The 13,684-nt window shown below is 39.6% G+C and overlaps 1 protein-coding gene across 1 annotated transcript in view; it reads left to right on the top strand.

Moving 5' to 3' along the window:
• Rspry1 (ring finger and SPRY domain containing 1) overlaps positions 1-13,684 on the top strand; it is an 89,018-nt gene that overhangs the window by 34,607 nt on the left and 40,727 nt on the right. Inside the window, exons 5-10 of the mRNA XM_045136197.1 lie at positions 140-266; positions 1,045-1,103; positions 3,285-3,351; positions 5,137-5,268; positions 6,972-7,087; positions 8,577-8,720. Coding sequence (XP_044992132.1) covers positions 140-266; positions 1,045-1,103; positions 3,285-3,351; positions 5,137-5,268; positions 6,972-7,087; positions 8,577-8,720 — 645 coding nt within the window. The remainder of the gene's footprint in view (positions 1-139; positions 267-1,044; positions 1,104-3,284; positions 3,352-5,136; positions 5,269-6,971; positions 7,088-8,576; positions 8,721-13,684) is intronic.

Genomic DNA, 13,684 nt, shown 5'->3' on the forward strand with positions numbered 1-13,684 from the left:
GACTGGATAAATTTTCATATATTATTCTGAGTTCATTGAATGCCTGTTTATAGCTTTGTCTCAGAGAATTCTTTGGGAAAATAACCTACACATATGTATGCACCAAATCCACTTGTACTTTTTTTTTTTATACATATAGGATGCACTCCAGAAATTGACTGAAATTCTCAATTTAAATGGAGAAGTAGCTTGCCAGGACTCAGGCCATCCTGCCAAACACAGGAACACGTCTGCAGTCCTGGGCTGCTTGGCTGAAAAACTAGCAGGTAATTCTAGGAAATGTCACAGAAGATCCTTATTTGTTTGACCTTAAGGGAATATTTACACTGCAGGCCTTTGATCAAAACCTACTGTAGCAGAAAAAAGGAAGGAGGCCAGGTGTGGTACACACATCTGTTCTGTCACCACTTGGGAGGTGGATGCAGAGGTTCTACCAGTGTTAGCTGCATAGTGACTTCAAGGCCAGCCTGGGCTACAGTGGGATCCTGCCTCCAAAAACAAAAACAAACAAACAAAAAAACTCCAGTAGAAATAATGGTTTAACTGGAAGAAAATGAACTCAAAGAATTCAGAATTAAATATAACTTAGTTTAACTGTGTTGATTCTCAGAATTAAAAGAAAAAGTCATTTATTCACCTTAAAAGTAAGAATAAGGGAAAAGACTAAATTTAGCATAATAAATAATGACTATATATGTTTGTAATAATGAATATTATCCACTTTAGGAACATGAATAGCAAAATACATCTGAATAGCTCATGTAGTTATTTCATATACTGGAAGAAACAGTGGATTAAAATTCAGAACACATGGGTACTGGTTCATGCTCTGCCATGTATGTTTTCACTATGGGCTCAGTTGCTGAGCTATGAGATGGGGATGGTACTATAAACAATCTCACAGAAGGAAGCTTGAGTAAGATATTGTGTATGAGAGTACTTTGTCAAAGGCACAGTTTTCTACCAGAATAATTTGACTGTCATTAATTACCAGTTTAAAAATGGCACTTTTAATCATGTCCAGTGTTTGTTGTATTTGTCTAGGTCCAGCGAGTATAGGTTTACTTAGCCCAGGAATACTGGAATATTTGCTGCAGTGTCTGGTAAGTGAGATGTTAAAGCTGGTCATTCTTAGTCATCTAGAATTGGGTATTCTCAAATTGCTAGCATAGACTCTGGCACAGAGAAAGGAATTAGTTGTAAATTTTATTTGCAGGTGTTTCCTGAGTGTTTATTCTTCCGTATGTTAAAAAGAGGAGGTATAGGAATTTATTACAAGCAAAAACAGCTGAGTTTGGTCATGTTTTAAATTTAGTCATAAGATAACTACTTAAACTTACTTTTGTTTGTGTCCTTAGAGTATACCAAATGGTAATAGGGATCCCACAGTGGAGACAAAATTACATGGTATTTCAACAACAGACAGGGTTATCAGTATATATAAATCACTACTTCTATGCACCCTTCCCCTAATTGCTACAGCTCTTAAAATTGCCATCATTGGAGTATTTGATATATCAACTGTGAAGCTAGGAGTTTGTTGAAGCTGCCTTCAGGTCTTTCACAGCACAGCACTGGACTAAAGTTTTGACTGGCCTGGGGTTCTAAGTTATTTTCACAAGCCTAGGGAGCATTTGCCATTTTCAAATTTCCAGTCTGAAGACTGCATTTGTTAGTACTTATACAACATGAGAACTAGGGGAAGTGATAGGATAGTTGCTTGCCTTTAAGAAGTTTATGGTTAAGTTAATGGAATCTAACCGCTCAGATAATACAGTTAGCTTCCACTTTGTGCCAGTATGTGATCAAGTGCAAGTTACTTCCGTTAGACTGAGTGCCATAAGAACTCACTGAAGGTGAGGGAGATGGGTTCTTGATGAAAGTGGCCCTCAGCCTGGTCTTGCCATAAGGTTAGGGTTTCATTGTGCCCATATGAGGACTCCAGGCTTCTTGGCTAAGGGCATATCACAAATATAAGCCCACAGACAGAGTTTCTTGTTCAGGATTGGTAGTGTTTAGAGCTAGATAGGAGAACTTGAAGTCAGTAGCCAAGTGGAGAGGTTCAAGGCTGGAAACACCAGGCAGGAGTGGTTACAAGTGAATATGGCAAGAATCCAGATGCTATAGAAGCTTCGCAGCAGAGGAGGACAGTGACGCTATGAGCTTTGCTGAGCTCTGGTGGGCACCACAGAAGTGAGTGGAAGTTCCCTGGTGGTCTATAGCTCTGGAGGTTCCCAGAACAACTAAGGAAAAGCATGGCTATGAAAAGATACAATGTTAAACAGGATTCTCTTTAGATGGGAACTGATGTCAAATCAAGTGCAACTCACATAGCACACTTCTTACTCTCTCCCTGTTATCATCAACTTTTATAGAATTCCTTTCAGAGCCCAGATTAGCACTAAGATTAGTTGTTAATTTCTATACTTATAGTTCTGGAACTTGGTATTGATGATATTTTTAGGATTATAAAGGTCAGTTTTAGGTATAATTCTAGTTTTGTGTTTGGCTTGCTTCTATTAATGCAAGAATCAATAAACAAGACTCTAATAAATGTTACTAATTCTAATGACATAAAGCATTTAATAAAATGCTAAAATTTCAAATTTGCTGGGCATGGTGGTACGTGCTTTTAATCCCAGTACTTGGGAGGCAGAGGTAAAAGGATCTCCATGAGTTTAAAGCCATCCTAGGATTAGAAAGTGAGTGACATCCTGGTCAGCCTAGGCTAGAGTGAGACCCCACCTTGAAAAAGCCAAAAAGAAAAATATATAAAAGATTGGAAAAAAATCCAAATCTATAAATTACTCACTGACTTCAAGAAAAACAAAGATTTAGACACTCTACCTTGATTCTCCATTAGTAACATTATTAAACATTATTAACCAAACAGACAGCTGAGGGCTAGGATGAATGAAACTATTTTTAATATTTTAATTTTTAATTTATTTGACAGAAAGAAGGAGAGAGAATGGGCAGGCGAGGGCCTCCAGCCACTGCAAACAAACTCCAGATGCATGCGCCATCTTGTGCATCTGGCTAACGTGGGTGCTGGGGAATTGAACCTGGGTCCTTTGGCTTTGCAGGCAAATGCCTTAACCACTAAGCCATCCTTCTAGCCCTGAAACTTTTTTAGTTGCTCCAGATTTTGTGTGTGTGTGTGTGTGTGTGTGTGTGTGTGTGTGTGTGTATGTGTGTGTAAATAAACACACATGGGGCAAGCAGATGAAATTGATGTTTTATGCAAAGGAATAACTTTTTCTTAATCTTATGTTGTCTTTCAGAAGTTACAGTCCCACCCCACAGTCATGCTTTTTGCACTTATCGCACTGGAAAAGTTTGCCCAGACAAGTAGGTATAGTGACTTCTTGCACTATTGATCATCTGTAATGGTTGTAAAAATCTTACTTTCTTAGTTACATTTAGCCTACACTTTAATTCATAGCTCTTTTTTTTTTTTTTTTTGAGGTAGGGTTTTACTGTACATCTATCTATCAATCTACATTTCTTTAAGTAAGGAAGGATTTCTTAGTGGTTAAAGGCACTTGCTTGCAATGCTTGCTGGCTGGGTTCAATTCCCAAATTACATGTAAACCAAATTCAAAAAGTGGTACAAATGTCTGGTGTTCATTTTATAGTGGCAAGAGGTCCTGTATACCCACACACATGTGCAAATACATTTTTTTAACTTTTTTTTTTTTTTTTTTTTTTTTGAGGTAGGGTCTCATTCGAGCTTAGGCTTACCTGGAATTCACTGTATAGTTTCAGGTTGGCCTCAAACTCATGTCAATCCTCCTACCTCTGCCTCCCAAGTGCTAGGATTAAAGATGTGCACCACCACATCCAGCTGACCTACACTTTGAACCCCAACAAATATGCATATATTCTGGTTTTGTCTGGATAGACACTTGAAGGCCAGTGTTTTACAAAAGCAAAAATTTTTGTCACCTAGGATTCAAAACAAAAATGACTATGATTACTTACTTTTAAAAAATATATAATCATTTAATGTCTCATTGATAGCTACTTCAACAAACCATATTTTGGGCCTTCGTTTTGTACATAAAAGAAAATATGCTTCTCTCAAAAAAAAAAAAATGTATTTGAGCTGGGTGTGGTGGTACACACCTTTAATCCCAGCACTTGGGAGGCAGAGGTAGGAGGATTACCATGAATTTGAGGCCAACCTGAGACTACATAGTGAATTACAGGTCAGCCTAAGCTAGAATGAGACCCTACCTCAAAAAAAAAAAAAGTTAAGAAAATGTATTTGCACATGTGTGTGGGTATACAGGACCTCTTGCCACTACAAAATGAACACCAGACATTTGTACCAGTTTTTGAATTTGGTTTACATGTAATTTGGGAATTGAACCCAGCCAGCAGGCATTGCAAGCAAGTGCCTTTAACCACTAAGAAATCCTTCCTTCCTTAAAGAAATGTAGATTGATAGATAGATGTATGTATATATGTATGTATGTATGGTGGTAGTGTATACCTTTAATTCCAGCACTTGGGAAGCAGAGCTAGGAGGATCACTGTGAGTTCAAGGCCAGACTGGTACTACAGAGTTAGTTCCAAGTCAGCCTGGACTCGAGTGAGCCACTATCTCAAAAAAAAATTTTTTTTTAATTTATTTCAGAGAGAGAAAAAGTAAGGAAATACCAGGGCTTCCTGGCACTGGCATGAACTCTAGCTGCATGCATTACTTTCTGCACCTGGCTTTACATGGGTACTGGGGAATTGAACCTGGGTGGTCAGACTTTTCATGCAAGTACTTTAACAGTTGAGCCATCTCCCCAGCCCAAATACTTGTAATTGTTTATTTGAGAGGAAGAGAGAGGGAATGGGGAATTGAACCCTCACCAACAGGCTTTGAAAGCATACACCTTTAACCACTTATCAATCTCCCCAGTCCTCTTTTCTTTCTTTTTATAGCTAAAAATTAATGATGAGATTGCCAGAAAGTAGCCACAGTCCACAACTTTGGCTGTGTCATCCCCTGAAGCTCAGTAGAAATCCATTCTGGCCTCCAAATTCTCTATTTGCCTCTTCTCACTCTTTCCTACTACTAATCTGCTTAGTAAATTATCATATTCTCTCATTGTTAATTTAAGGCTTAATCTTCCCAAACAGGTGAAAATAAATTGACTATCTCTGAATCCAGTATTAGTGACCGGCTTGTCACATTGGAGTCCTGGGCTAACGATCCTGATTATCTGAAACGTCAAGTTGGCTTCTGTGCCCAGTGGAGCTTAGACAATCTCTGTAAGTGGGCATCCTTTATAATGTGTTTCTATTTCTAAACCCACATTTTTTTAAATTTTAAATATTTTATTTATTTAATTTATTTATAAATTTTTATTTATTTTTATTCATTTATTAGCAAGAGAGAGAGAGAGAGAAAGAGAGAATGGGTGCATCAGGGTCTCAAACCACTGTAAACGAATTCCAGACAAATGCGCCATCTAGTACATCTGGCTTACGTGGGTCCTGTAAACCCACATTTTTAATAGATTCACTGGCCTGTATCTTACAAAAATAAATATGAGCATATCAGTTTTTTTTTCTTATTGTTGGGGCAAACTACCTGACCAGAAACAATTTAGGGAAGGAAAGAGTTTATCTTGGCTTATAGTTCCAGAGGGTAGATTCCATCATGATGGAGAAAGCAAGGCAGGAGTAATAGGAAACTAGCATCACATCAACAGGAAGGAAGTAGAGAGAGGAAAATAATAGCAAGTGGGCTGGACTATACAGTCTCAATGCCAGCTCCCATGACATACTTCCTTCAGCAAGGCTGAATCTCCAAAAAGTTTTACAACCATCCAGAATAGTACCACCAGCTGGGAATTAAGTATTCAAACACATAAACCTATGTGAGGCATTTTACATTCAAACCACCAGAATCAGTCCTTTTATTCCTCTACTAGCAGGTTGGATACATTGAAGTAGAAAAGTATCTCAGGGACTCTTCAGATAAGAATTATATGGAGGGGCTGGAGAGATGGCTCAGTGGTTAAAGGTACTTTCTTGCAAAGCCTAATGGCCCAGGTACACTTCCCCAATACCTACATAAAGCCAGATGCACAGAGTGGCACATACATCTGGAGTTCATTTGTAGCTGCAAGAGGTTCTGTCTGTTTCTTTCTCTCCCTCCCTCCCTCCCTTCCTCCCCTCTCCCACCCCCTTCTCTCCCCTTGCAAATAAAGAATTTTTTTGTTTGTTTGTTTTGGCTTTTTTCAAGACAGCATCTCACTCTAGCCCAGGCTGACCTTGAACTCACTCTGTTTGCCCAGGCTGGCCTCAAACTCACAGCTATCCTCCTACCTCTGCCTCCCAAGTACTGGGGTTAAAGGCATTAGAGAGAATGGGCACACCAGGGCCTCTAGCCATTGTAAATGAAACTCCAGACACAAGTGCCACCATGTGTATCTCACTTATATGGGTTCTAGGAAGTTGAACCTGGGTTCTTAGGCTTCACAAGCAAGTGCCTTAACTACTAAGAAGCTATCTCTCTCTCCAGCCCTCGTAATTTTTTTTTTTTTTTTTTTTTGAGGTAGTGTCTCATTCTAGCCCAGGCTGACCTGGAATTCCCTATGTAGTCTCAGGGTGATCTTAAACTCATGGCAATCCTCCTACCTCTGCCTGCTGAGTGCTGGGACTAAAGGCATGCACCACCATGCACTCCCGAGTGTTGGGAGCAGCAGAGATAGGAGGATCGATGTGAGTTCAAGCCCAGCCTGGGACTACAGAGTGAGTTCCAGGTCAGCCTCACAGTTCTGCTGTTTCCTGCAATGTCCGTTGTCCGCCTTTTTGTTTGAGTAAAGCAAAGCTAAGGTACTGACCCTCCCTACCAGTGCTCAGCTCCTTGGCAAAGATAACAGCTGGACATGAGATTAGCCCCCACCCCCACATTTTGTTTCTACAGAAGTCTGCCTGAGGAAACCTGACTAGTTTTTCTTTTGCAGTTTTAAAAGAAGGTAGGCAGCTGACCTACGAGAAAGTGGACTTAAGTAATATTAGGGCCATGCTAAACAGCAATGATGTCAGCGAGTACCTGAAAATCTCGCCTCATGGCTTGGAGGTAAGCTTCCACACGCAGATAGACCTTTTGAGGACTGAGTTACTTTGTTCCCATTTTCATATTCTGCCTTTGAACAAAAGCAGTGCTTTACAGAATAGGTATAAGTTTACTGTCTACCTGGAGAGTGATTAGCTGTAGACATGGAGGGATAGAGAATATTTTGGGACATTATCTACTCTTATATTCCGCATGTTGCTACATCTATTGCAGCACTATAATACTTATTAGCCAGTTTGAATGTCTGGCTCACTTGTTTGTGCTACTCAGGTTTGAACCCTGGACCTTACATTTGCTCAGCAAACACTACCATTGAGCTGCATCCTTGGCAAAATATGACTGGATTTTAAATATTGTTTGCATGTGTGTGTAGGGCTGCTCCCAGGGTCTCTTGCTACTCCCATTAAATGTCTATCTGGCTTTATGTGGGTGGCTGACCCACATACCCAGGCCCCTAAAAATATCTTTTTAATTTACCATTTTACTCAGCTAAAGGTACCAAAACCAAGTGTTTCCCCAATAAATCCCTTCTATTTTAAATCCCCATAAATCATATTAGATTGAGTGCTTCACTTTCTTTCTGTATGTTGAATGTTGCCAATTTTGTAATAAAGATTGGTAAGAGTTGCTTGTATATAAGAAGGTACCACAGGACTAAAGCATCTCAGGATTAAATAACTACATGAAGGATAGTTGCCAAACCCCATATGTAGTTTTCTGTTTTAAATTATGTGCAGATTCCATTTTATGCCTTCCTCTGTCAGGTGAAGGCAGTGTCTGTGTGTTTGTAAACACTGTAATCTTCGTAGAAAAATGATGGGAGAGATATAGGGAGTAGGGACAAGAAAAGGTAATGAGAAAGGATTATGATCAAACTATATTTTATATATGTATGTGTGTATGTGTATGAAAATTGTCAACAAATTTTTTTACGGGATTCTAGTCTGAAAGCAAAGCTGTAAATACTGAAAATGAAGCCAGTACTCGTGAGTAATTCTTACTGCAACCATCTTTGAGATCTTTTGAACTTAGTACCAGTCTTGTTAGGACTCCCTGGAAATCAGATAGTTAATAGGGTATTCATTCAGTTTTATACTTCTTACCACTGAGGTTGGACAGTGGAGAGAATAGAATCCCACACAGAACTTTAAGAAGGAGAACTCTATCCAGACTTCCCCATACCAGTCACTTGGTGTTTTTCAGGCACTGATTGTGCTTCTTCTTCTTTTTTTTTTATTTATTTATTTTTATTTATTTATTTGAGAGCGACAGACTCAGAGAGAAAGACAGATAAAGGGAGACAGAGAGAATGGGTGCGCCAGAGCCTCCAGCCACTGCAAACGAACTCCAGACACGTGCGCCCCCTTGTGCATCTGGCTAACGTGGGACCTGGGGAACCGAGCCTCGAACCGGGGTCCTTAGGCTTCACAGGCCAGCGCTTAACCGCTAAGCCATCTCTCCAGCCCCTGATTGTGCTTCTTCATTCTGCCAGGCTCGCTGCGATGCATCCTCTTTTGAAAGTGTACGCTGCACCTTTTGTGTGGACGCTGGTGTGTGGTACTATGAAGTAACAGTTGTCACTTCTGGTGTCATGCAGATCGGCTGGGCCACTCGAGACAGCAAGTTTCTCAACCATGTGAGTACCTGGGAGGCCATGCAACCAAGCATCAGAAGTTTGTTTTTTCTGGTGGGTGTATAGGAGCTATTCTGGCACACTTATTTTTTAAGTAGGTTACTAAATAACCTCATGGTGCAAGGTTCCTAACACTGGTTGGCTGTATTGATTCAGAAACAGGAAACACAGGGGTGCGGGAGATGGCTCAGCAGTTAAAGGCGCTTGTTTGCAAAGCCTGACAGCCTGGGTTTGATTCCCTAGTACCCACATAAAGCCAGATGCGCAAAGTGGAATGTGTATAGAGTTTGTTTGCAGTGGCAGGAGGCCCTGGCTCATCCATACTTTCTCTCACTCAACTAAATAAAAATTTGTGGGTTTTTTTTTTTTTTTTCGAGGTAGGGTCTCACTCTAGTCCAAGCTGACCTGGAATTCACTATGGAGTCTCAGGGTGGCCTCAAACTCACAGCGATCCTCCTTCATCTGCCTCCCAAGTGCTGGGATTAAAGGTGTGTACCACCACACCCGACTAAATAATATATATATATATATTTTTTAATACTTTATTTTTATTTGACAGAGAAAGAGGGGGAGAGAGAATGGGTGCGCCAGGGCCTCCAGCCACTGCAAACAAACTCCAGACATGTGCACCCTTTGTGTATCTGGCTAATGTGGGTCCTGGGGAATCGAACCTGGGTCCTCTGGCTTCACAGGCAAGTGCCTTAAGTACTAAGCCATCTCTCCAGCCCTAAATAAAATATTATTTTTAAATGAATAGGAAGCACAAAGGAAAATGCCCCTTAGCCTCCTGGGTTTTTTTTCCTTGTGTTTTATATCTACCTTAATTTTTTTCTTTTCTTTTTTTTTTTTTTTTTTTTTTTTTTAACCAAATCTCTACTTTCATTTTGTGACTAGTGATGTTTTTACCTTGAGATTAAGCTTTGAGAACTTGGTAGGAATTTCTCTTGTGTTCATAAAATACTCATTATTAGCTTAAGTTCTCTCACTTGACTTTTACCTTGTAATTATTAGACACAATTGTTTTCAGTATTTAGTATATTTTGTAATAGAAATTAGGATATAAAAGTCAGGCATGGTGGCACACGCCTTTAATCCCAGCACTCAGGAAGCAGAGGTAGGAGGATCTCCATGAGTTCAAGGCCACCCTGAGACTAAGACTACATAGTGAATTCCAGGTCAGCCTTAGATAGAGTGAAACCCTACCTTAAAAAAAAAGAAAAAGAAAGAAAGAAATTAGGATATACTTTAATCCCAGCACTCAGGAGGCAGAGGTAGGAATATCTCAGTGAGTTCAAGGCCACCCTGAAACTACATAGGGAATTCCAGATCAGCCTGGGCCTAGAGTGGTACTCTACCTCGAAAAACCAAAAAGAAAAAGAAAAAAAAAGGGAAGATTAAGCCCATAAGAGTAAATGGGACACCACTGTATGTCAGAGATCCTCTGTTACCTGTAGATGCTACTTTTTTTATTGACGACTTCCATAATTATAGACAATAAACCATTATAATTCCCTTCTCTCCCCCACTTTCTCCTTCACAAATCCACTCTCCATCATATCCCCTCCCTTCTCAACTAGTCTTTCCTTTCCTTTGATGTCATCATGTTTTTTTACTATTATGAGAGTCTTATGTAGGTAGTACCAGGCATTGTGAGGTCATGGATATCCAGGCCATTTTGTGTCTGGAAGAGTGCATTGTCAGCAGTCCTACCCTTCCTTTGGCTCTTACATTCTTTCCACCACCTCTTCTGCAATGGACCCTGATCCTTGGAAGGTATGATAGAGATGTCTCAGTTCTAAACACTTCTCTGTCACTTCTTCTGTGCACTTTGGTGCCTTTTGAGTCATCTCAGTTATCACCACCATCTGAAAAGAGAAGCTTCTCTAGCCGAAATAAAAGTTGGATTAATATATGAGAATGAACATTAGGAAAAGTAATAACAGGGACGTTTAATGAATATAATATATGCATTTAGCTAGACAAGAACAGGCATTAACTCCTAGGGCTCATGACCTCACCCACCATAGACTCTTGACTAGGTTTTCAATACAAAACATGTATTCCCTCCTGTCAGTGGGCCTCCAGTCAAATTAGAGAGCTCTTGGTTTTCCCCATAACAGACATACCATGATTTCACCTCTTGGCTCATTTGGCCTGGCTGGCTGAACTTAAGGCTTGCAGTGTCCACTGTTGTTTATCACCACTGATGACTTCTTTCTCCCATAGAGCTATTTGCAGCATAGCTTTTTCCTGCTTTCAGTCAGCTGGTCTACAGGGAGAAGGTTTCAATTCAGCTCCAGCTTAATTTCTCAGTGACCTTGCAGCCCAAGTATATGGAGTCTTCAGCAATAGGGTCTTACCATGTATTCCTGGTGGGAAACCAAGAGCCTTGGCAATGGCCTTTACTGTTTTGGAGTATTAAGGACCTCCCTGGCCAACAACTCACTGGAATGTATCCCATCCCTGGCACTGAAATTTTCTAGTAACAATCTATGGCTTTAGTACACCATTATCCAAAATAAGTAGGTTTCCATACAGCTTATTCATAACAAATTTTGATTAACCCTTCCCCCATCCTTCCTTACTCAATCTTTTCCCATGACCTCACTTAGGCCATTCCACCCCCAGTAATCTGTTCATCTACTAGCATATGTACAATGCCATTCTCGTAAGTCCTGCCCTCTTCTCCCTCCCTCATAGCCCCTTTCTAGCTTACCGGCCTCTGTTACCAATTTTTACTCCATCTCACATACAAGTCTAAACACTTGTAGTTAGGAACCACATATGAGAAAGAACATGTGCTATTTGGCCTTCTGGGCCTGGGTTACCTCACTAAGTATAATTCTTTCCAGATTAATCCATTTCCTTGCAAATTTCATTTTTCTTTACCACTAAATAAGACCCCGCTGTATAAATGTACCACATCTTCATTATCCACGCATCAGTTGAAGGATATCTAGGCTGATTCTATTTCCTAGCTATTGTGAATAGAGTGGCAATAAACATGGATGTGCAAGTATCTCTAAGGTAGTGTGATGAGCCCTTAGGATATATGCCTAGGAGTGGTATAGCTGGGCCACATGGTATATCTATTTTTAGCTGTCTCAGTAACCTCCACACTGATTTCCACAATGGCTGTATCAGTTTACATTCCCACCAACAGTGTACAAGGATTCCTCTATTTCCACGTCCTCGCCGACATTTATTGTCATTTGTTTTCTTGATGTTAGTTGTTCTGACAGGAGTGAGATGGAAGCTCAATGTAGTTTTAATTTGCATTTCCCTGATGGCTAGCAATGTAGAGCATTTTTAGATGTTTATAGGTCGAGAACATTTTTAGATGTTTATAGGCCGTCTGTATTTCTTCTTTTGAGAACTCTCTAATTAGTTCCTTAGCCATTTATTTATTTATTTATTTATCTATTTATTTTGGTTTTGTATTTTCAAGGTAGGGTTTCACTCTGGCCCAGGCTGACCTGGAATTAACTATGTAGTCTCAGGGTGGCCTCGAACTCATGGTGATCCTCCTATCTCTGCCTCCCACGTGCTGGGATTAAAGGCATGCACCACGATGCCCAGCACCTTAGCTCATTTTTTAATTGGGTTATTTGATTTCTTCATTTTATTTTATTTTTATTTATTTGAGAAAGAGAGAAATAGACAGAGAGAGAGAGAATGGTACGCCAGGGCATCCAGCTACTACAAATGAACTTCAGACACATGCACCCCTTTCTGCATCTGGCTTACATGGGTCCTGAGTTTTGGCCTTGCAGGCAAGTACCTTAACTGCTAAGCCGTCTCTCCAGCCTTGATTTCTTATTATTTAGTTTTTGTTTTTGTTTTTTTTTTTTTTTTTGAGTTCTTTGTATATCCTGGGTATTAATCCCTGTCAGATGTATAGCTGGAAAAAATTTTCTCCCATTCTGTAGTTTGCCTGTTTGTTCTATTCACAAGTGTCCTTTGCTGTAGAAAAGCTTTGTAATTTCATGAGGGCCCATTGGTTGACTAGTGGTTTTATTTCCTGAGCAACATGGGTTATATTCAGAAAGTTATTCTCTGTGCTAATATGTTGAAGGGTTTTTCTTACTTTTTCCTGTAGCAGTTTCAGCATTTCAGGTCTGATATTAAGGTCTTTGATACATTTGGACTTAATTCTTATGCATGGAGAGAATCTATTTTCATCCTTCTACACACATATATCCAGTTTTCCCAGAACCAATTGTTGAAGAGGCTGTCTTTTCTCCAGTGAGTATTTTTGACATTTTTGTCAAAGATCAGGTGGTTGTAGCTACTCAGACTTACATCTGGGTCCTCTGTTCTATTCTGTTGATCCATGTGTCTGTTTTTATGCCAGTACCATGCTGTTTCTATTACTATTGGTTCTGTAATATAGCTTAAAATTAGGTATGGTGATACCACCAGCCTTATTTTTGTTGCTCAAAATTGTTTTGAATAGTTGAGGCTTTCTGTTCTTCCAAATGAATTTTAGGATTGTTTTTTCTACTTCCACGAAGAATGCCATTGGGATTTTGATGGGCATTGCATTAAATGTGTAGATTGCTTTTGATAAGATTGCCATTTTCACAATATTGATTCTTCTACTTCAAGAACATGGGATGACTTTACATTTCCTAGAATCTTCTACAACTTCTAGCTTGATTGTTTTATTAAATTTTCACTGTAGAGATCCTTCACTTCCTTGGTTAGGTTTATTTCAAGGTACTTTTTTTTTTTTTGAGGCAGTTGTGAATGGGAGTGATTCCTTGATTTCATCCTCAGCATATTTGTTGTTAGTATATAAGATGGCTAGCTACTGATTTCTGAGTGCTTTTAGTTTGTATCCTACTATGTTGCTAAAAGTATTCATCACCTCTAACAGTTTGCTGATACAATCTTTATGGTCCTTTGTGTATAGAAGCATATCATCTGCAGATAATGATAATTTGGTCTCTTCCTTTCCAATTTGT

Source organism: Jaculus jaculus, chromosome 1 (genome assembly GCF_020740685.1).
Source record: "Jaculus jaculus isolate mJacJac1 chromosome 1, mJacJac1.mat.Y.cur, whole genome shotgun sequence".
Taxonomy (NCBI): domain Eukaryota; kingdom Metazoa; phylum Chordata; class Mammalia; order Rodentia; family Dipodidae; genus Jaculus; species Jaculus jaculus.